The sequence below is a fragment of the Microcaecilia unicolor genome, chromosome 9 (genome assembly GCF_901765095.1).
Source record: "Microcaecilia unicolor chromosome 9, aMicUni1.1, whole genome shotgun sequence".
NCBI classification, from domain to species: domain Eukaryota; kingdom Metazoa; phylum Chordata; class Amphibia; order Gymnophiona; family Siphonopidae; genus Microcaecilia; species Microcaecilia unicolor.
In genome coordinates this window covers 91,720,212-91,744,976 of record NC_044039.1, presented here as the reverse complement: position 1 = coordinate 91,744,976, position 24,765 = coordinate 91,720,212, and the positions used below count along the sequence as shown (strand labels likewise).

The window sequence follows — 24,765 nt, the reverse complement described above, 5'->3', positions numbered from 1 at the left end:
TCATCGCATGCCCCCTAGTCCTAGTATTTTTGGAAAGCGTGAACAGACGCTTCACATCCACCTGTTCCACTCCACTCATTATTTTATATACCTCTATCATGTCTCCCCTCAGCCGTCTCTTCTCCAAGCTGTATAGCCCTAGCCTCCATAGTCTTTCTTCATAGGGAAGTCGTCCCATCCCCGCTATCATTTTAGTCTTCCTTCGCTGCACCTTTTCCAATTCTACTATATCTTTCTTGAGATGCGGCGACCAGAATTGAACACAATACTCAAGGTGCGGTCGCACCATGGAGCGATACAACGGCATTATAACATCCTCACACCTGTTTTCCATACCTTTCCTAATAATACCCAACATTCTATTCACTTTCTTAGCCGCAGCAGCACACTGAGCAGAAGGTTTCAGTGTGTTATCGACGACGACACCCAGATCCCTTTCTTGGTCCGTAACTCCTAACGTGGAACCTTGCATGACGTAGCTATAATTCGGGTTCTTTTTTCCCACATGCATCACCTTGCACTTGCTCACATTAAACATCATCTGCCATTTAGCCGCCCAGTCTCCCAGTCTCGTAAGGTCCTCTTGTAATTTTTCACAATCCTGTCGCGATTTAACGACTTTGAATAACTTTGTGTCATCAGCAAATTTAATTACCTCGCTAGTTACTCCCATCTCTAAATCATTTATAAATATATTAAAAAGCAGCGGTCCTAGCACGGACCCCTGAGGAACCCCACTAACTACCCTTCTCCATTGTGAATACTGCCCATTTAACCCCACTCTCTGTTTCCTATCCTTCAACCAGTTTTTAATCCACAATAGGACATTTCCTCCTATCCCATGACCCTCCAATTTCCTCTGTAGGCTTTCATGAGGTACCTTGTCAAACGCCTTTTGAAAATCCAGATACACAATATCAACCGACTCCCCTTTGTCCACATGTTTGTTCACTCCTTCAAAGAATTGAAGTAAATTGGTCAGGCAACTCGAAATAGCATGGGCCAAAAACAAAACAGATGCAAACAAAATCATATGGAGAAAAGCCATACACAAACAGCATAAAGAAAGCAAAAGAAGAACACTACAGTACATATATGAACCTCGACCAGACCAATACAAAAAAATTTTCGAACTCAAGAAAAAACTACTGAAAACCCAGAACATATTGCCAACAACTGAAACACGCCCAACTTCAAAAACAAAATAACAAACACAAGCTCAAACCTTGCAAAACCACAAATAAACATCAAAGACTACCTACAGGACTGTGAAACACATGACAACTACACCGCAACAGACAGAACATAGATCCATGTTTAAACCACCCCAACTAGATACAGTAAAGACACTATTGACAAAATATGTGCATGCATACTGCCTACTTGACAAATGCCCCAACTACATGATGAAAAACCCACCAGACTGGTTCATCGAGTACCTGGCCTAACACTTCATATACATGTTTGAAAGAGGTCAATTTCCAGCAGAGTAAGGTGACATAGTACTCACACATATCCCCAAAAACACTACCAGCAAGATCAGTGATATCACAAATTATAGACCAGTAGCCTCAATACCACTACTGACCAGAACAATGGAAGGTGTAGCAACTAACAGAATACTTGACAAAATTCTCAATTAGGTTTCAGACCACAACACAGCACCGAGATGGTCTTAACCACCCTGAAAACAAAATTCAGAAGCATAATATGCCAAGGACAAAACGTATTACTACTACAATTCGACATGTCAAGTGTGTTCGATCTAGTAGACCAGACCAGACCAGACCACACCACACTGACACTGCTCGACAACATAGGAATCAACGGTGCAGTGGCAACATGGTTCAGTGGCTTAGACCAGATCCTAAATTGTAAAGATGTCCAATCAAACATCAACCTCATGGATCGCAAATATCACCAATACTGTTCAATGTAATGATGGCGCCACTCGGAAAAAACTGGAATGTCTGGGTGTTTCAACCCATTTATATATGCAGATTATGTCACCATCTTCACACCTTTCCAAAACAATATCACAAATATACAGGACAAAATAAAAAAAAAGGATTGGACCTCATGGAAGAATGGGCAACAACTTTTAAACTCAAACTGAACAGAGACAAAACCAAATTCCTAGTACTATCCAATCCACACAACCCCACATCCTACCAAAAATTCACAATCAACCAACAAACATATCACATCAAAACAACTTAAAATAATAGGAATAATTCTTGACAGTCATCTAAACACTGGATAATCAAAATACTTCAGAATACTATGGAAACTGAGAAGAATAAGAGACTATTTCCCTAGACAATCTTTCCAGATACTGGTCCAATCAACGGATACTATTGCAACTAGATACTGCAATGCAGCATACATAAGGTGAAAGGAAAACACTAAAATCGCTGGCAAACCGTCCAAAACACAGCAGCAAGACTGATTTTCAAGAAATCAAAATATGAAAGAGCAACCTCGCTGCTTGAAACACTACACTGGCTACCAGTCAAGGCAAGAATATTTTTAAAAGTGAGCACCTAATCTTCAAGATACTATCACCAAAACTCTAGAACTGAACACAAAAGCTACCACTACCTTTTCCTCTTCAAATCTATCTCTTCAAAAACTCTATGAATAACCACACAAAATATAGATGCCCTCTCCACATTGCACAACACTATTGTAACGCCACCAAAATGTAAATTGTAAACCACTTTGAACCAAAATTTGTTTTTGGATAATAGTGGGATACAAGAATGCATAAATAAATAAGAGGTGTGACCACTGAAAATCGGGTGATTTCCATGACAGACCTCAGAACTGGTGCATTGGGTGCCTTGGACCTGATCAAGATCCTAACTCTGCAAATGCAGCTCAGGACACAGAAGATGTGGCAGATTCAAGCAGGAGAAGCTTTTTAGCACCTTGAAGGCCGATGTTGATGTATCGACCTCAATGGCTACCAAGATTTCAGCATCCACTGGAGGTGCACTGGCATCAAGGTCTCAACCTCCCTCAACATCGGGCGCCAAGAGTAGGCCCTCGGTCCCATCAGCAATGGACTGACACAGAGGACAGGTATGGCTTTGAGATTGTCCTTTTTAGCACTGAAAGACTGCAATACTGTGCATCAGAAGCCCAAGAAGCATGACCATCAGTTCTCCTCGACACACAATGCCGGGAGCGCTGGGGCATCAGCACCACCAGTACCTGAGAAGCACCTTGGAAGAAGTGTCAGTGCACCCGAGGCGTTGGAATGGACATGGATGTTATCTTGAATAAAGACAAGGGGGAGGGGGGTCATTCAGCACATTGAGGGGAAAGGGAAAGGGGGGGAGGGGGAGGGGAAGAGGGTGGGATGGAGGGGAGTGGGATGGGAAGAGGGTGGGATGGAGGTTAGGGGGGGAGGTGGGGATGGGAGAGGGGACTCATAGAAGGTTTGAGGAGGGGGAGAAAATGTTTTGAAATGTTGAGAGCCAATTAGTTATATCTGTTGTATTAAGTTGGAGAGGCAGAAACATATACTGTGATTGTAATGTTATGGTTAATAAAAACTTATAAATTTAAAAAAAAGAAGTGTCGGTGCATAAGTCTCCCAGCAACCGCTACCGGTCTAACACCTTTTCAAGCTGTATCTTTTCTGGCTCTCCCGCCTTTGCCAATGCCTTCCTTGCATGAGCTGAGCTATACTCAATAAACTGGTGCAGGTGCTTCAGGGGCACACCACTCAGGCATCAAGGGCACTTGCACCAACTGTGGATCCAGCCCATATTCTTCCCTTGGCTCCTTCTATGTTGGTGCAGAGATCCTTGACACCGGCACCTCAACGGGTGTCAGTTGACCGACGCATACAATACCACTCTCGATGTTGGGGAAGGAAGCTTCCCCAGAGTTAGAGAGTAGGGCTGTAACTCAATGCTCTTTGGGGCATGGACATACATCCAACTGAGTTGAGAAAGGCACAGCCTCATTCGGTACAACCTGAGTACTGTGAAGAGTCTGAATGGGTCTACTCAGAGGAGAACCCGCATTACTTCTCAGGAGGAATCTTATGGAATATCTTCTGATCCCCCCACCTCAAGAGAGACAAAAATCTCTACATGAGGATCTCTCTTTTACCGGCTTTATCAGGGAGATGGCTTCTGCCATCCCGTTTAGTTAGAAACAGAGGAAGAGTCCAGGGCGGAGATGTTGACTATCCTGGATTATGAGTTTCCTCCTAAGGAAGGGGGTCACTGTACCACTGCACCTTATCCTTAAGGATGCACTGATGAAGAACTGAGAATTTCCTCTCTGGGTGCCAGTTGTACCTTAGAAGGTGGATATGCAGTACTGTATCCAAAAGGCTCCTGGATTCGAAAGGGCACAACTGCCACATTTTCTGATGCTCAAATCCACTCAGACTAGCCAGGAGCTCCAGGATGCATGCCTCAGCATGGGTGTGGGGATGCGGCGCACACACTCTCATGGCTGCGTATCTGACCTAGAACCGATGGATCAGGAGAGGTTGGCGGTCGTTCCTTGGCAGGGTGACAACTTGATTGGAAATAAGATGGAAAGGGTCACCGACCTCTTAAAGCAACATACGGACACCATCCAAACTGTCTCGACACCCTCCAGCTGCATCCTTTTCCTCATGGAGGTTTTTGAGTGGTCCTAGATGACAAACCAACTACTCTCAAAGGCATAGGTACCCGCCACCTTCCCACTTTGCCCAACAGCCCCAGGCTCAACGTTCTTGACCTCACCAACCCCGTCCTTAGAAGCCTCAGACAAAGCAAGTGATGAGCTTTTGACTGGTTCCAAGATAGCACAGCTGCACTCAAAGTAGCCAACCAGGCTGGCCTACCGATAGAGGGAAGCTGAATTTTTTCCATTACAGGTGCCCCCTTATAACCTTCGACTGGTGGGTTCTTCAAATAGTCTGTCTTCATTATGTCCTGCACAAGCAGGTACTTGTAGAGGAAATCTCCGCCCTTCTCCAGGCCAATGCGGTCGAACCTGTGCACCAGGGGAAGAAAGGAAGGGATTATATTCCAGGTACTTCCTTGTGCCCAAGAAAACAGGGGTATTTCATCCCATCCTAGACCTAAAGGCCCTGAACAAATTCCTGATCAAAGAAGAGTTCAGGATGATTTCCCTGGGCACCCTTCTCCCCATGATTCAGGAACATGACTGGCTATGCTCTCTGAACTTAAACTATACCCAAATTTTGATACTTCCCAGTTACAAGTATTATGGATTTTGAATAGGGAAATACCACTATCAGTACCACATATTGAGTTCGGCCTCACATCAGCTCCCAGGGTCTTCACCAAATGTCTAGTGGTGGTAGCAGCCTATCTACACAGGCTGGGAGTGTATGTGTTTCCCTATCTGGATGACTGGATGGTCAAGAGCACATCACAGGAGGGGGTGCCAGGTAATGCTCCTACCTATTCAGGTGTTAGAGTTACTAGGGTTTGTCATAAAACTATCGCAAGTTCAACTACCCCCACCTTCTCTTAGTTCAGCGTTTGTAACACATAGGAGCCCTGCTAAATACATGGGGGGGGGGGGGGGAGTCTTTTCTAGGTGTATCCTCCAATACCTCTCATAGAGAAGACTTTGCTGAAACTCAAGCAAGACCAGGGAACTATGATCCTAATTGCGCCTTACCAGCTGAGGCAGATCTGGTTTCCTCTTCCGTGGAGATTGGACTGCTTTCCAACCCTCGTCTGCATCCCAACCTCCAATCTCTGGCCCTCATAGCTTGGATGTTGAAAGCATAGAATCTGAAACCATGGACTTGCTGGAGGGAGTCTCCCACATCTTGCTGGCTTCTAGGAAAGACTCCACTAAGAGGTCTTATTAAGTGGAGGAGGTTTGCAGTCTGGTGTGAGGGCAAGGCTTTAGATCCCCTACTTGTCCTAACCAAAAACTGCTTGAATATCTCCTACACCTCTCCGAGTCTGGTTTAAAAACTCTATAAGGGTCCATCTCAGTGCAATTAGTGCCTATCCCTGTACAGCCTCTAGCTGTTCATTTCATGCAAGGTTTGTTAATGACAGAACCCCTGATCAAACCACCGTGTCATGGGATCTCAACGTTGTCCTCACCGAACTGATGTAGCTCCTTCAAGCCACTCGATTTCTGCATCAAGTATTTGATCTGGAAAGCTATATTTTTAGTAGTGATCACTTCAGCTCGCAGACTCAGTGAGCTTCAGGCCCTAGTATCTGATCCACCTTATACTAAGTTTCATAATAAATTCTTTGCAAGCACCCTAAATTCCTTCCTAAGAGTGTGTCGGAGTTCCATCTTAATCAGTCAGTCGTCCACCCTGGCAAGTGTGTACAGCATACCTTCGACTGCAAGTGAGCCTTAGTTTTCTATTTGGAGCGGACTAAAGTCCCATAGACAGTCCACCCAACTTTGTTTCTTTTGACCCAAATCGGATGGGGGTAGTCATCGGCAAACACATTGTTTCCAATTGGGTAGCAGATTGCATCTCCTTTACTTATGCATAGGCTGGGCTAACTCTAGAGAGTCATGTCAAGGCTCATATCAGAGTCATGGTTACATCTGGCAGCCCACTTGAGGTCAGTCTCCATAGAGGAGATTTGTGGAGCTGAAATGTGGTGATCTGACCACAAAGTCACATCTCATTACTGCCTTAAGCAAGATATCCGATGTGACCGCTGGTTCAGTCAAATAGTCCTGCAGAATTTGTTCGTTGTCTAGAATCCAACTACACTCCCCCCTCCCCCAGAACCAGTTTTCTTCTTTTCCAGGCTGCACCTCCACAACTAACAACACAAATTGTTTCAGGTTGATTGAATAACAAGCCTCAACATTTTAAGTCCTATTGTCCTAGCTTTGTTGTTTTTGGCGAGCTAGGGATTCCCAGGGATTCTGGTCATTAGGGACGGCTTGCTTGTCCTTGGAGAAAGCAAGTTACTCACTTGTAGCAGGTGTTCTCCAAGGACAGCAGGCCAAGTATTCTCACATGCCCTCCCATCTCCCCTTGGAGTTGAATTCTTTAGCTTTTTACAATGACTAAGAGATCTGTGCTCACATGTCAGGCAGGAAAGCACCAGCACATTCTCGGTGTGATGCTGCTAGAAAATTCTTGGACTCACTAGTCAGCGCTCGCAGCAGGCTCCATCGGATGACATCACCCAGATATGAGAACACTTGGCCTGCTGTTCTTGAACATCTGCTACAGGTGGTAACTTTGCTTAATGTTGACTTATTTATTCTCAAATTTCTGTACTGGTCTTCCTTTTATTGTGGGTTTGATATATGCTATAGAGATTTCTTTATTATATGTAATTTCATGTATAATAGTTTGTTATCTTTAGCATTTTTCTTATAAGCATATCTTACAATATATAAATTGCATAAAAAACCCCAAACAAACATTGTCCACCTCCGACTGTGTTGGCTTCTGTTACAGGTGTTCATGCCTGTTTATCACTTCTACAGTGCTGATCTAGACCAGTGAGCAACAGCAGCAGACATACTGGGAAAATGTGGTGGGAGAAACTTAGTGAAAAGTTCACATTGATCTTGAATTCATCCCTCGGGAGATGTGGGCCATCATCTGAGAATGACCAACAATTTATTTGTTGTTAAATTCAGGGATCTCTGTCTTAATCCATCACTTCCAGCATTTCACAGAGCATCCTAGAAAAGAAAGGAAAATAAATATTAAATTCCGAGAGCAAAAATTCAATAACACCCATAGCAGAGAATCTGGACACTATATCAAGAGTCATTACGCCCTTTAGCCAGATATTCCTACACTCTAGCTGCTTACTGGCCAACTAGCAAATCTCTATCTGCAAGGTGTAGTGTTCTTCGGACCAAAGACTGCAATTAAAAACTCATGTAGAGCTGGTAGGACTGGATGCAGGCAACGAGCATCGAGGCCTGAAAAGTCTTCCAAATAAGTCTAGTGTCCTGCCCTGTCAGCCTGGGGGTGTCCAGGTTGTTAATCAGCTGATGGTGTTGTGCTTATATCTGCCTTCAAACAGTACAAGGGATTACAAGTCCAGATGAAGTTGAGCCTCCTGCAGCAAAATGCAGGACTGCATCGTCTCATTATCATTTTTATAGATCCCTATGGACTGTATGTTTTTTCAGTTGATCTTTATTTGTGGCACTTTAAATAAATATTCCTTGGTTGGCACTTCTTTGGTCATTCCCCTTTTCGTTTTGTTTTTCCTCAGAGACTCAGACATTTTTCTAGTTTTATTAAATAAATACATAACTATTCCATTTCAGAGACTTTGCCTAGTTCACCATGGCACTTCACTCATTAGACTAGGGCAATTGTTAATACATTCAAGAAGGAACATCTTTTACAGATTCAGGCAACTTTTACTGGCCTAACATTTGCTACCAAATTAATACACGTAGTAAAGTAATTTTACAACAGAGGGCTAATTTAAAAAAAAAAATAATAATAAAAAAGAAAAAAAACCCAATTCTATTTTATAAAGAAAAGTTAAGTATTTAACTGCCTTTATCTAAGAGTTCAACAATAATCCCAGAAATGTACAAATACTCTCATACAAAGTTGCACTTACTTCAAGGGAAGTGCAACTATGAATTAACTCTAATGCGGGCACATACCTATTTTATAAAATAAAATACGCAGGTATGCAACCTCTCTACCCAAAATGCAGCTCTCAGGAAAGACTACAGGCAAATGAAGTATACATGCATGTGTAAGTACATGTGCCATCCACAGGCCACACATTTTTGTAAAATCCATTCCCATATTTAGAACATGACTCGCACACAGAAAATGCTTTAGGAAATTATATTTAAAGTGGTGGGCGTAGAAAAGTCTTGCACATTCGCTGTACATAAACACAGTTACTGCCTTGGAATATGTAAATACAAGTCCATGCATACATGATGCGTGCGGAAACTTGAGTGCATATATGCAGGAGTCTAGGAGACATTTCTCAGGCTCCAGATGCCCTTTAGCGGACACACGTAAGGGCTATGGCAAACTACGGTTCAGGACGGGAGCTCTATCTTTAGCGATTTCCAAGGATGGGTCCTGCACCCTTCCTCCAGGCAGCAACCTGACAACCTCAACACAGGAACTCAATGAAGTGGAAGACAAGCCAACCCAAAGTATCACCGTCTCCTAGTAGGGCGAAAAGCAAATCAAAGAAGCAAAAAGTCATACGCAAACGCAACCCTCTCTGTCTGAAACCCAAAGCCTCAATCCAACATCTCTTCCTCAAGATCAAACTTCCTACCTCCATACCCAACCTTTCAACTCGTCTACTCTTCACAATCGCTCGAAGCGACTCCACAACCTTGACACCTCCCTACCCCTCTGACGTACGATACGTCCTAACTTCTTTTCCAACGTCCCACCCCCTGACGTAACTTCTCTCCCTCAGCCGCATTTCGCTTCCGGAAACAGGAAATTACGTCAAACGTGGGCGGGTTCCTAGAGAAGAGAAACAAAAAAAACAAAAAACGGCACGACTGGTGATGAGGGACTTCAGGCATGATTTTGAAGGTACGATCGATGGTGGGAGGAGTTTGATACTGAGGGAGATTAGTCGGATCATGGAAAGGGTGGAGAGCGTGAGAGAGAGATGGTAAAAACCACGGGGGAGGAGAGGAGCTCCCGGTTCCCAAACGCGGGTGATAAGAGGAGCTCCTAGTTCTCAAACATGAGTGATGAGGGGTGAAGGCAGTCAAATGCGTGTTTCTTGATATCCCTGGGGTAGAAAGGAGAAGAAAGCGAAGGGGCATGGATCTCACCATAGAGGTCCCAAATACAATACAAACTCCACTGGACCCTGTGAAGGGGCTTACTTACGTGTTCAGTATCCACATAGTTCATTCCTTGTTTTTAGGAGGAGAGGTATGCAGGAAAAGGGGGTGGTAAAGAGCATAGATTACGTAGACGGAATAGGTAGGAAAATGGGGTGACAGTCGTAAATTAGGAAATGAGGTGGGTGGGGAAAAGGGGAATGAAAGGATAGATAAGGGTTAAAAGAAGATAACTTGTGGCAGGGGCCATCAGAAGGGGTGGATATGACATATGGGAACCTGGATGCTAGTCTAGGTGGACCCTCTTCTTGGCCTGACTAGACTTTTCTTCTGTTGTAACTAATATCTGTTGATTTCAGTTCTAGTGTAGTCTTTCCCAAGTGGATGTATCATTAGAGGAAGGCTCCCTGTGAAGGTAACTTGTCATGACATCAGTGGGTGATACAGCCCCAGGCTTTATGTTGACTTCACAAGATGATGTTGAGTCTTGAAATAGTCCTGGGTGGGGGGAAGAGGCATATAAGTACATAAGTATTGCCATACTGGGAAAGAACAAAGGTCCATCAAGTCCAGCATCCCGTTTCCAACAGTGGCCAATCCAGGTCACAAATACCTGGCAAGATCCCCAAACAGTTCAGAACATTCTATACTGCTTATCCCAAAAATAGTGGTATAAGGGCTGCAGTTTGGGGTGGAAATGCCACAGAGGGCCTTAAGCTTGCCTCATACTGAAGGAGACATAATTTGAAGGTGGGCTTTGGAGCCCCCTTACCCAGTTTTTGTCCCAGGCCCCTACAAGTCTAACACCAGCCTGGGAAGAGGAGGAGAGGGGATAGATCAGTGCTTGCCAAATTTTGTGGCTGTGACCCTATTTTAGCAGGGAAACACAAGCATGTTACTTTCAGCCATACTTTGCTGTTCATAACACTGCACCTGGCCTTGTATAGCAGATTTGGGCCAGTGATGATTTGTTTCCTTCTCATGGTAGTGACCCCCTTTTGGGATGTGCTGGGATAGATAATCAAGGGAATAGGAGGATGAGAGGACTTAAAAGGGGGAAGGGAAAGAGGAGGAAACAAGATAGAATAAAGGAGGTGGCTAGGTGAGGGAGAGAAGTAATTAGGGAGGGGTTAGATGTAGAAAGCGTGGACTGGAATGAGGAAGGAGCAATAATATATAGGTGACATGGAGCAGAAGGCAATATGGAGTTGGAGGAAGAGGAAAGAGGTGGCAGAGGAGAGGGGCAGACTAAATAGAGAGGCCAAAGATAAGCCTAGATCAAAGGAGAGGGAGAACTAGGATTTTATACATTTGTAGATTCAAGATGGTGAAATAAATAAACAATTGTTAAAAAGTTAAATGAATTAAGATGTTACTGGGGATAGGCTTTCAATTCAATGGGGATATCCTGAAAACTCTGGCTAGGTGTGCCCAAAGGACTGGGTTGAAACCCCTGCAAGTCTATACCCCTCTGGCTGTTTAGGATTATTAAGGAAAAATTGGTTCCATTTTTTTTTTCACAAGACCAGTTAAGGGCTTGTCAGATGTTGTGCCTACTTTAAAAAACAACAAAAAGCAGCAGTGGTGAAACCCTTGCTGAAATCTCGAGCACAGAGTAGGTTAGATAGATTGTAGAATTACCAGCCCATTTTTAATCTCCCTATTTTAAAGCTAAACTTATTGTGAGATATTTATTAGTTCAGTTGTGTGATTATTTAGAGGTATATATGATGTTGGATCCTAAATAGTGTAGATTTAGAAGGGGATTTAATATGGAGACTGTTCTTGATAATTTATTTATTTCAGATGGAGATTAGACTGGATGGACCGTGCAGGTCTTTTTCTGCCATCATCTACTATGTTACTATGAAGCATATTTTCAAAGCATAGGTTTCTATGGAACTTTGGAAGGCTAAGTGCTTTGAAAATATGCCTATATGTTACTATCTTCTGGTTAAGTTATATTTCATCTATTTTCAATATGATGGGCAATTACAGTACTAGAGGGCCACAACCCAGTCTGGTTTTCAAGATTTGTTTAATGAATACACATGAAACTTGGAAATATTGAAAACACAACTGGATTGTGGACCTCAGGGTCCGTGGTTGTCCACCCAGGTGATAGATCGTGATATTGTTTGGCCTCGTTATCTGCATTTGGTTTAATCGGTGGTTCCGAAACCTGGACCTGGAGGCACCTCAGCCAGTCAGGCTTTCAAGATATCCACAATGAATATTCATAAGAGATTTGTATGCAGTGGAGACAGTGTATGCAGATATCTCTTATGAATATTCATTGTGGCTATCCTAAAAACCTGACTGACTGAGTGAGGTGCCTCCAGGATCAGGTTTTGAATCGCCCGACACAACCTTTTTTCAAAATAGAACCCCTATTAGGATATGGATTAAATGACCCAGCTCTGCCTTCTGTTGTTTTTTTGTGGAGTCTTCCAAGAAGCTGAATATTTCTATTTCTATTTTTAAGATGCTGTACTGTTCTGGTAAAGAGAGCGTATGTATGTGTATGTGTGTGTGTGTGGGGGGGGGGGGGTATTTATTTATTTCAATTTTTGATTTTTGTGGACTCCTCATGTTAATCTTGAGAAAGTGATATAAATTGGCAGTGGTTCCCAAACCTGTCCTGGGGGAACCCCAGCCAGTCAGGTTTTATCTACACTGAATATGCATTAGAGAAATTTGCATGCTATGCTATACACTCTAATGCTCACATTTTATTTTTTAGGCTTGTAGGATAAGACACTTCAAACTGTGGTCCCCCCCCCCCCCCCCCCCCGGTTGTGCTTTCTGTGGTGTTTTATACCTTATTATTTGATTGATTTGTATTGGCTTCTGGTTGTGTATGCGTGCATAGTTTAAAGTTTGTTCTCTTACTTCATGTATTGTCAGTTGAAAGTCTTGTGGTGTTGAAGGAGGTTAACAGCGACGTACACACAGAAGAACAATACTCTCTGTTTTTTTTATTATATTATTGAATAATGTACTGCATTGCAGGACCAACGAAACATGGTCCATGTTGGTGGACTGCATGATTGTTAAATTGCTATTTGATGTCTAAGCTTTTGAAGAATTTAGATTTTGGATTTTGTTATGAAAGTACAAATATTTATATTAAAGACTTTTCTAAGATTCATTTTGGACGAGTGCTGATATTTATTGGAGATACAACTTCCAAGCATTTTAATTTTGTGATAGCGCTGGGATGTTTTTGCTTACTATACCTTTGGTTTCCCACACTTGAGATTCACTTCCTTTTGGATTTAATTTGATTTAGTTGGCTACAGGTAGCTTTTTCTACTGACTTTTTCTCTGACTCTGCTATCCATGGAGACAGGTCTAGCTTATGGACTTGCTTTATGATTTGCCCGGGGCCCTTGCTAAGCAAATATCCCTTTCCATGCTAGTGAGACGTTGGCTGATTTGGCAGTGGATGCAGCATCTAAATCCAGAATAGCCTGACTGCCTTTCTGGGGTATTATAATTTTTGGAGAAGACTTGAAGAAAACAGTTAAGGATTCTGGGGAATTCCAAGACTCAATGCATAGTAAGGAAAAATAAAAAAGCAGTCTGTGTAAAGTTGAAGGCTTTATTCAGTACTTTGGCGTCCAGGTTTTATATATGCAGGGCTGCTTCAGTGGCGAATGGATTCTGCGAACATATACATTTGTAATGTTAGTAATAATACTAAATAATTCATATTAAAATTGTATGCAAATCATGTTAAAAAAACAAAAAAATACAAAAACATCTATATTAAAACACTCAAAAGGAAAAACATTTATATTAAAACACTATGTTTTTGGGTTTTTTTTTGTTACATTTGTACCCCGCGCTTTCCCACTAATCACAGGTTCAATGCGGCTTACATATACAGGTACTTATTTGTACCTGGGGCAATGGAGGGTTAAGTGACTTGCCCAGAGTCACAAGGAGCTGCCTGTGCCTGAAGTGGGAATCGAACTCAGTTCCCCAGGATCAGAGTCCACCACCCTAACCACTAGGCCACTCAGAAACCATTTATACTGGTGTTTGCTCTCCAACATCACTTCCCTCACCACCACCACCAGGCCAGCCTTGGTGTGACATACCCCCCCCCCCTTACCATAACATGATCAGAAGAATAGAAGAAATGCACAGATCTTCCCAATTCACCAATTAAGTGCTTACCCCCAGAAGATAATCTAGCCTGGAGTAAGACTGAAACCGTGCAAAGTAAAAGGAGTAGCCCCTAACCCCAAGGTTATAGTGCCTCCAGAAATCCATCAATCCCCATTTCTGCATACTGTCTTGCAAATCCTTGCTGTCTTGTGGTCTTAACACTGTCCCTGTCCTCGAGCAACCCAGACATGTCACCCCCCCAACTATTGGAGTTCCCACTAATTTAGGAAGCACCTGTTGGAATAAAGAGCCAAAAACCACAGCCTTATGACCAGTGGGTGCGTAAATATTCAAAGTTGTCAGCTCAATGTCATCAATTCTCCCTGTAACCCAGACCCATCTCCCATCTTCATTGCTTCCCGTGCCATGTCACAAAGGGGATAGACTTTTAAATTAATATGACTCCCCTCCTCTTTTGAGAACCCACTGATGCACAAAACACCAAACCCCAACCCCAAGTTTTCAGTTTTTTTGCTTCAGCTAGGGTCAGTTTAGTTTTCTGCAGGAAACTTAATGTCCACGAACTTCTCTTAGATGTTTCAAAATCCTCTTTCATTAAATTGGGCTGTTTATAACCTCTACATTCCATGTTTGTACCTTAAGCCCTGCCATAATAGCAAGCAATCGATACAGCATCTCATCCGCCCACAACACAGCTAAGGGCCTCACTTACCACTGGTCCCTCCACCCTCAAGTGGTCTGGTCTTCACACACCCAGTCGTGCCCTAACTTCCTCCTGCACACTGCCCGGTAAGCAGTACAGCAATACCTATAAGTGTTGAAAGTGAGATCACCCCCAACCCATCCCCCTTTCCCCCAACCAAACATCTCTCATCCACCCAGGCACTCTCCACAATGCACCTCAGTTGAACTCCATGCACCCCCTTTCAAACAACTGAACATTCAAACCATACTGAACATACCTCAACTTCCCCCCTCCCAAGTCCCTCCCTACTTGTGAGATGCCACCATCCCTGTGAAAAGGGTCCCCATTAAAAAAATAAATAATTCAATAAAATGGAAAGGACAAAAACATCAATGACAATCCAGTAAGGGGACCCCGTAATGTCCGCCTCTGTACCTCTGGAGAGATGGCCACCGACATCTCTTCCTCTGAAGAATCGCTCTCTGGATGAGGCAGAATCACATGGGGAGGGAGCCCCCTGACCATCATTTGTTGAAGCTATAATTTTAGTTCCTGCCTCCAAAGGATGTTCTGCTTCCGAATCTGGCCATCGCTTCGTTTTAGCCATTGGTTGCATATGCAGCACCAATGCCAAAAGCTTTTGTTTTCCATTGCCTAGCTGTGGCTTTTCTGGTCAAGCACCCGGCTGCTGTGGCAGAGCGGTAGTTCACAGACAGTGATTTAAGGAAGGCCTTAGCCTCTCCTGGGGAGTTAAGAAAGTGTCTCTTGCCCCCATGGTTCACCACCAGGCACACTGGAAACCACAGTCCTTCCTGCCTGTTGCCCCTTCTCCAGTAACAATTCTTTATATGGCCACATCTTCTTCCTCTTACAAAGCTGAGATCATGGAAAATGTGCAGTTTCATATTCTCTTATCTACACGGTTTATCCCACCTGGCTTGCCGAAGTACTAAATCTTGGAACCTCAACAGTTTAATAATCATAGCCTGTGGTGGCATTGATGAATCTGTTTTGGGTTGGAGCTTCCTATGAGCCCCTTCCACCTCATATGGAGGAGATGGTGCTGTCGAGGGAAAGGAGGCCTGCAGCAGCAGCATCTTCTGAATGTAGGCAACTGGGGTGGACCCCTCATACCCCTTCATACTCCTCTGGGATCCCCCCAGTTCTCAAATTAGACCTCCTGCTCCTATTGATTGTTTTCATTTAATTCATTCAAGTTTGTATTCCACCTTTACCTAGGGCAGATTACAAATAAACACAGATAATCATAAAACATGTAAAACAAATTACATTATGCCAGACAATAACATCCCACAAATTCAATCATCATTCAGTCAGTGCAGTCACTGTATCCAGGCATTCTAGAATACATGCTTCAACATTTTTTTTAAATGCTGTATAGTTCTTCTGTTTCCTGAAGGGAGATGGCAAATGTGTTCCATTCAACAGGACCTGTTACAGAAAAAATCCTTCTCCTTGTAAGTTCAAGTAGAAAAAAAGCAAAAATCCGGTACTTCCATCATACAAGAAACTTCTGAGCGAAGCGCTTGTGCTAGTTTATACCAGTGTAAACAGTCATATATTATGATGACCTGATATGAGCTCTGATGAGTTAAGGCCAACAGATCCTGTCTATTTATTTATTTATTTTTAGTGCTTGATATACTGCAAGTGATTTCTGAGGCGACTATGTGGTTTACAATTTCTATCGCAGGTACTTTGCACTAATAGGCTCACAGTCTAAGTTATGGGTCAATGGAAGTCTAAGTGACTGCCCAGGGTCACACGGAGATGCAGAGGGAATTGAACCTGGTTCTCCGGGATCTCAACCCATTGCCAACTCCTCCACAACAGACAACTACTGCAATTTCCTACAAAAAGAACTGTAAACCAAAAACCAGAATCAACCCCCAGTCGAGCAAGAAAAACAGTATATCACTGGCTGAAAGAATTGCAGGATTGTATTGTTAGATTACCAGCAGTTTTCATTCAGTCGTTACAAATTGTCCAAAATTCTACTGTTTGTATGCTGTTTGGGTTGGGTAAGAATGAGTATGTTTCTTCTTTTCGTACAGAAACAAGAAGAAGGGGGTAGACCAATGTGGTTCCAGTGTAGGATATTTGTTAGTAAAAAGATAAATCAATGCAGTGGTGAAACAGTGACTCGACGCAGCCTGCGTTTCGGTGTCAGAGGCGCCTGCCTGAGGAGTCAAGTGATTTCACTAAGAAGTGATGAAATAATTTGGTAAAGAGAAATCAATCAACAAAACTGCATCCTAAGTAGGCTTCATATAGAGTAAACCTACACCAGTGCCAGTTGTGCTGGCATGATATTGTAATCCACAGTTTAAAAACTGCTGAGAAATTCAGCAGTACTAATACTGAGGCAAATCCTCTGTCTTGGTTTCTCGGTAGATCACCTAGCAGGGATATGAGGACCATCTCCATTCCATAACTGGGACAGAATCCAGATTGACATGGATCTAGCCAGTTTCTCTCAGCCAATGGTTGAGCTGAATACAGACTGTTTGCTTTATGAGTTTTTCTAGAAATGTATTGTTAGATACTGGTTGCTAACTTTCGAGATTGTCCTTTAGGAGAAGATGCACCACTAACTGTTTTTTAATGCTGTTGGTAGTTGCACATTAGAAAGAGAGGGGGTTCATGATTTTTTTGGTCCTTCTATGAGGCCCCTGCTTGCCTGCTGCAATATCTTTGACCGATAAGAGTTGAGGAACAGATTGGTTGTTGAAGGCCTCAGGTTTTAATGAAAGCTTTCCTCTGTTATTGGGTTAAGAATCCAATGTGGCTGTATAAAGAGTAGGCAAGATTGTGTGCTAATAGTATGGCTGAAAATGTACATAAAAATGCACTAATAAAATAACTAAAAATGTGTACAATTCTCACTTATTGAAAACATATCTCTTTATTTCTGGTTGCTGCAGATACTTAACACATTGTAAGCTGTTTGAAGCAGGGATATGTTATATCTGTATGTAATCTCTCTTAAAGTTCTGGTTCAAATTGTTCCATAAATGCTGAAATGAGTATCACCCTGACTATCTGTATCAAGTACCTACCTTTATGTATATGTTAATGTTTTGTTTTTTTCTAGGTTAAACACAGAAGGTACTAAACCATGCCAGGAAAGTTGAAAGTGAAAATTGTGGCAGGGCGCCACTTGCCTGTAATGGACAGAGCTAGTGATCTGACTGATGCTTTTGTGGAGGTTAGTTTCTCTTTAAATTTACATTGCATGTGTTCTGATAATAGTTTGAAGCATTACATTTGTCTTTTTTTAAAAAGTTGGAAATAATATGAGGGTTAAATGAAAAGTAAGACTCTATCTCCATAACTTTTATTTAAATGAAGATAGTGTAATGAATAAAACACAAAATAATGATTGAAACTTGCTCTTATTACATATATTTACTTTTCTGCATTGTTGCCAGCATTCGCCACACATTTCTGCCAATGATTAATAAGTTTTTGAAAGCCCTTGCATAAGAACTGCATATCTTGTTTCTTCAGCCAGTTGCTCACACCCACTTCTTCATTTGAGTCAGACAGATGCCCCCAAAGATATTCCTTCAGTTTTGGAAAAAGATGGAAATTGTATGATACTAAGTCTGGGCTGTATGGCAGATGGGGGTAAGACTCTTGAGACCGTCTTTGCAGTTGCCTCTGTGGTGTTTCATGCTGTGTGATGCCTAACATTGCCATATTGCAAAACAGTTTCCCCTTTGTGCTTCTGAAGTCTTCTTAATTCATTTAAAGTTTTCAGGGTTGCAGTGTAATGTTTTGAGCGATCCTCCAACTGTCTTTTAGGAGTTTGTCAATCTTTCTAATCTGAGACTTACCTGTTGCTGTCATGTGTCATTCGCTTCATTTTTTAAATGTTTTTATTTGTATGAAGTCTTTATTGAAATCCAAAAGGCCAGCTCTTCCTGGTCCACAATCTTTACGTTTTTTGGTCCCTCAACACACAGTACTCATATCAACACCTGTAGCTACACTATGCAAGGTTCCACATTAGGAGTCACCGACCAGGAAAGGGATCTAGGTATCATCTTTGCTGATACGTTGAAACCCTCTGCTCAGTGTGCCTCGGCGGCTAAGAAAGCAAATACAATGTTAGGTATTAGGAAAGGAATGGAAAACAAAAATGAGAACATAATAATGTCTTTGTATCTCTCAATAGTGCGACCACACCCCTAATACTGTGTGCAATTCTGGTCACCGCATCTCAAAAAAGATATAGTGGAATTAGAAAAGGTACAGAGAAGGGTGACAAAAATGATAAAGAGGATGGGATGACTTCCTTATGAGGAAAGGTTGAAGCGGCTAGGTCTCTTCAGCTTGGAGAGAATACAGTTGAGGGGAGATATGATAGAAGTCCATAAAATAATGAGTGGAGTGGAACAGGTAGACATGAATCATTTGTTTACTCTTTTCAAAAATAGCAGGACTAGGGGGCATGCAATGAACCTACAAAGTAGTAAATTTAAAACAAATCAGAGAAATTATTTCTTCACTTAATGTGAAATTAAATTATGTGGTAAAAGCAGTTAGCTTAGCGGGATTTAAAAAAAGGTTTGGCTAACTTCCTAAAAGAAAAGTCCATAAGCCATTATTAAGATGGACTTGGGGAAAATTCACAGCTTATTTCTAGAATAAGCAGCATAAAATGTATTCTACTGTTTTGGGATTTTGCCAGGTACTTTTAGCCTGGATTGGCCACTGTTGGAAACAGGATGCTGGACTTGATGGACCTTTGGTCTGTTCCACTATGGCAGTGCTTATGGGTCATTCCATGCCAAGTGGTCTAAAATTTAAAAAAGTTCCCACCATCATGTTCTCCAATTTTGTTCAAATGTTATCTGTTGCGCGAGTCAGGTGTTAAACGAAGTTTCCCAAAATTTGAGGTCTCTAACTGCAATAGTTGCAGATCTAGACCCCCTTTTCTGAAAGGTTGTCAGTCCATGAGCGTGCGACATTTACCAAAATGTCATTTTTGGGGTCTAATAAAATCCAAACACATTTATAAGAATGGCTAAAAAATTCAAATCCTGATCAGTTTTTGATGCTAATTCCGATGAAATACATTTTAACATTATGGATGCAAAATCCAGTCAAACAAGTTGACTCAAAGAGGCATATTTTCAAAGCACTTAGCCTTCCAAAGTTCCATAGGTTTCTTTGGAACTTTGGAAGGCTAAGTACTTTGAAAATATGCCTGAAAGTGTGCATCAAAATTGGTCGTGACTCATCGGAACATATTTGGACCAATATTCAGACCGCAACAACAATGTTAAAATGTATTTCATCTGAATTAGCATCAAAAACTGTACAAGATTTTTTAGCCATTCTTATAAATGTGTTTGGATTTTATTAGACCCCAAAAATGGCATTTTGGTAAATGTTGCGCGCTCATGGACTGACAACCTTTCAGAAAAGGGGGGTCTAGATCTGCAACTATCGCGCAACAGATAAAATTTGAACAAAATTGGAGACATGATGGTGGGAAGGTTTAGACCACTTGGCATGGAATGACCCTTATGGTCTTATACTCTTAATACAGTCATCACCATAAACAACCTGCATGCAGTGGTGAATTTCAATTGGAGGGACTTCTTCAGCAGTTAGAAATTCTGACGGCACATTGTTTAAATCGTCACATTGATGAGTGCTTGCTGCATGCTTCTATTTCACAAGAAATAGCTCAACAGCCTCTTCACACAGACACTTCTCACCAACTGAGGTGAAGGAAGAGATTTCAAAGAACAAGTGATCATATGTAGCACATCAGTGCCGTCATCTGTTGATGAATTATGGTGGTGGAGTCATTACTTTTCATTTAACCCTTGTACTATGTATTTTGCCATAATTTAATATTATTCATCTTAATGCATTGATGTTTGTAAATTAAAACAATATTGGTGTTGGTCTGCATAACATCAAGGCAGCAGGGTCTTGTTAAAATACAGGTATGTGCTTCTTTATAAAAGTAATAAAAAGAGGTGGGGGGGGGGGGGGGGGGAGCTCGCTTGATACTTCTTTATAAAAGAAAATAAAAATAAAGACTTGTGTGTCTGTCTGGAGTGGAATGTAGCCTAGTGGTTCCACCACTGGGCTGACAGGAAAGCCTGGTACTAAACCCACTGTTGCTCATTTGGGCCTGTCATTTAACCCTCCAATAACTCAGGTACAAGCTTAGAGGTCCTTTTACTAAGCTGTGGTAAAACATGGCCTTAGTGTGCGCTTATGTGGGTTTTTCCCATCTGCTAAGCCATTTAGGTACCATAGCCGGAAAATGGTTGATTTTCTTTTTTTTCTGTTAATGACCATGCTCTAATGTTGCCTCTTTATGTGAGGTGCTTTGTTAATAAATATTTTACATCCATTATTGGCTACTGTCTCTTCTTGTCTAGTAGCATTGTAGAAATGATAAGTAGTAGTAGTACAGTGGTGCACTGTTAGTACACTGTGTTCGGGAGCCATTGCTATGTAACCGCGTACTATCGCTGTGCTTATAAAATTCTACTGCTTTGTTACCCTTTTCCATCCAGCTCCCCGTTTCTCACCTTACCCACCCCACCCTCTTCCTGTGAGAGTGTGATTGGAATGCTTTGATGTTTCACAAAAAGGGTTACCTTCGAAAGCTAATCAAAAACATGTATTAAGTTAGTTCAATAAAAAAAGGTCTTTTCTATGTTTTATTTTATTGCTATTGATTATTTTTAAAAGTGGACTAACACAGCTACACCATCACTCGACTCTGGAATGATAATTAAATAATATAGCGTTAAAGACGTTGCTTTGCTTCATTTCCAAGCCAAGGAAGTTTGTTGTAGCTACTGCCAGGTCATTTCCAGTACAGCCTACCATGTAGTATCGAGTACCGTGCATTTATTTTGTGATTTTGGGAGGCAGGTTCTTTCTTACTGCATATAAAACAATCAGGCACTTTAATGGTGCATGTGCTAATGGTGCTCCACTTTAGTAGTAGTAATATAATCAGCCTGGCTGTAATTTGTGTAACTAAAATTGGTGTCTATTCCCCACTATGTACATATTTCATCTTTCCCTGAGCTGCAGCGCCCATCTCCTCCCATACATTCTATATCCCTGTTCCTCAGCTACGCTCCTAAGCCCACTCCCTCAACTCTATTCCAACTAGTTCCAATTTTCCCAGTCTCCACCAGCCAGCCTTAATTTTCCTGGATCCATTTCCAGCCCCTTCAAGTGCCCCTCTCCCTGGGTTTGGGTTTTTTTTTTCCCGCCTCCACCTACCCTCCTCTCCTCCTTCCTGTACACATTAATTGATTTGATTTGCTTACTTTATTTCTTGTCTATTAGATTGTAAGCTCTTTGAGCAGGGACTGTCTTTCTTCTATGTTTGTGCAGCGCTGCGTACGCCTTGTAGCGCTATAGAAATGCTAAATAGTAGTAGTAGTTATTTGGTCCATCCCTACTCCTCTGTGCCATTAGTGTGTGGCCATTAAAAAGAATTGTCACGGGAGCACATACTTACACATATTTTGTATGCAGTAAAGGTCTATGCAGTAATCCTGCGCTAAGTAGTGTGCGGTAATGTGGACGCGCCAACTGATTAGTGCAGGAATTCCTACTCTCCACCCCAAGACATGCTGCCTCAAACAAAAATGAAAAAAAAAAAAAATGTAACGCATGGGTATCACATGCAGATTAGGAACTTACCTGAGTACATCCCGTGAAAAGTAATTTTACTGTACAGCAAGCATGTGCTAGCGCTTACCGCAGCTTAGTAAAAGGACCCCCCTTAGATTGTAAGCTCTCTGGGGACAGGGAAATAACCTTGTGTACCTGAAGTGTATCACTTTGAACTACTACTGAAAAGATGTAAGCTAAATTCAAATAAATAAATATGCATTTAAAATAAAAATATTGGAATACATTCTACTGTAATCTCTCACTATAGCTAAGATTAGAATTAAGGAAACATTTGGAAGATATGGAAGCTACAGTAAAATCTTAGCTTTCAGCAGTAGGAGACATAACCCATGATTGTTTCTCATCAACACGTAATGTTATCTTGGATCTTAGATTTATATTAATGGTAAAGAAATCTGAGGGATTACATTTTACATTTTATTATTATTTTATTTATAAGTTTTAAATAACAATCAAGCATAATACTTGTACAGAAAAGGTTACCAAGTTTCATAGTAGTAAACTATGTTAAATATATTAACATAAAGAAACATTAAAGAAGGTATATTTCACTTGGTTATCCTCAAGTCCTCAATTGGAGATTCAAAATGTTACATATATGGATATTTAATGCATAACAAGAAACATAAATAGGAATTTGCTGAATCAGACTCCCTTAAAGGTTTCAGTTAATTATTACACTGAACTATTCTCACCCCTCCCAATAGGCTGCTTAGCTGTTAAAAATGCAGTGAGCTGGGGTGGGTCAAAAAAGACATATTTGTTCATCTCATATTTGACAACACACTTGCAGGGGTATCTTAGGAAAAATGTTGCCCCCAAAAGAAGAACTCTAGGCTTCATCAAAAGAAATTGTTGTCTCCGTTTTTGAGTGTCCTTGGTCACATCTGGAAAAATACAAACTTTCAATCCAAGGAAATTTTTTCTCTATTTTGAAAAAAAAAAGTCTTATCAACCAGTTTTTATCTGGTGTTAAATGCCACCATTGCAAGGAGAGTCGGTAATCATTTCACTGTCAGAAGCTTCCAATATCTCAGAAACATTAAGTTCTTGGATTTGGCTCTCTCTCATTTTTGTAGGCAGGTAGTATACTTGAGAGAACGGTGGAATAGCCTCCTCAGGTATTCCTAATATATCTTTTATGTATTTCCTTAGCATATCCCTGGGCGGAACCATTGATTGTTTAGGAAAATTCAATAGACGTAAATTATTAATTCTTACAGCATTTTCCAGGGATTCTGTTTTTCTTCTTAGGAAAATTAAGTCTCTAGTCATACAGTCCTGATTTAGTTGTATTTTTTAAATTTCATTCTCAGATTCATTATTTTTATTCACTACTTCAACTTTGAGTTCAATATCCTTAGTCCTTTGTTCTAAGTGTGAAAACCCTTGAGATAATTTTGTAACCTGTGGCGTCAATGTCTTTCCCAATTCCACCAATTCCACTATCAGTGACCATAAACTATCTAGTGTTACTTCTTTTGGTTTGTCCAAAGACATAGGAAAAATAGCTGGTGTTACCTCTATATTTATTGAGGAAGAACCACACATCCCAGGTACTGCTGGAGCCTCTTTTGATGAATCTGGAGTAGTCAGGTCTCCTTCAGACTGACTTTCACTGGTTCGATGCACCTCCCAACTTCCCCCCACTGTTCCACTTGGTAGCAGGAGAGAAGACGCCATCTGGGGAGTACTGCTACTCAATGGTTGAGGGGGAGGAGTTCTTTCGTCGGGGCTGAGCGATAGCTCTAGCCCAGGGAACGCCACGGGGTCTCCATTCACCTCGGAGCGGATCAGCGGGTTATTCCCCAACGTCTCTGAAACCGCGTTCCTCTGAAGGTATGCTTGCATTGTGGGTTGGGAAGAAACATTTTGCCGCTGAGGAGCGGTGGAGGAGGGCCGGCCCCTTCTTTTCGGCATCACGAAAAGGAATTTCAGAGAGACAGCAGGTACGTCTGGTTCATAATCTCTGCTTTATATTTTATTTTATAGGGTTAAATAGAAGTCTCAGTAAAGGAGAGAGAAGTGATAACAATTTAAACATTTTGACATACTGTAACTCTGTCTTTAGAGCAGGGATTCTCAACCTAGTCCTTAGGACACACACAGCCAGTCACTTTTTCCAGATATCCTATATAATAATTTGCACCTCCAATGTTCCATCGCTGTCTGGCTGCCTGGGTTCGTATCTCATGACATTAGCCAGCCTCCAGCGTTCCATTCCCCCTCGCTGCCCCGCCCTCGCATCAAAATGCAGTGACGTCAGAGGGTGGAGCAGTGAGATGGAAGGGAACGCTGGAGGCGAGCTGACGTCAGGATGTTACCAACGGAAGGGAAGACAGCCAGAAAACGATGAGGTACAAAGGAAGAGAGAATCGCAGCACATCGAGGGGAGGGCAGAGCAGAGCAGAATCGATGGACATGGATGGAATGGG

The 24,765-nt window shown here is 41.8% G+C and overlaps 1 protein-coding gene and 2 long non-coding RNA genes across 3 annotated transcripts in view; 1 reads left to right on the top strand and 2 right to left on the bottom strand.

Annotated features, from left to right (window-relative positions):
* Positions 1-4,224: 4,224 nt before the first annotated feature.
* On the bottom strand, positions 4,225-22,873 carry LOC115477491. The gene is made up of 4 exons (XR_003943339.1): positions 22,862-22,873; positions 10,724-10,733; positions 6,187-6,191; positions 4,225-4,299 (listed from the first exon to the last, which is right to left on the bottom strand). It is a non-coding gene; the product is annotated as an uncharacterized LOC115477491 (long non-coding RNA).
* On the bottom strand, positions 7,558-9,339 carry LOC115477490. Its single transcript, XR_003943338.1, has 2 exons — positions 9,267-9,339; positions 7,558-7,674 (listed from the first exon to the last, which is right to left on the bottom strand). It is a non-coding gene; the product is annotated as an uncharacterized LOC115477490 (long non-coding RNA).
* Positions 9,454-24,765, top strand: part of C2CD5 (C2 calcium dependent domain containing 5) — a 419,591-nt gene continuing 404,279 nt past the window's right edge. Inside the window, exons 1-2 of the mRNA XM_030214402.1 lie at positions 9,454-9,535; positions 17,733-17,846. Coding sequence (XP_030070262.1) covers positions 17,757-17,846 — 90 coding nt within the window. The 5' untranslated portion in view covers positions 9,454-9,535; positions 17,733-17,756. The remainder of the gene's footprint in view (positions 9,536-17,732; positions 17,847-24,765) is intronic.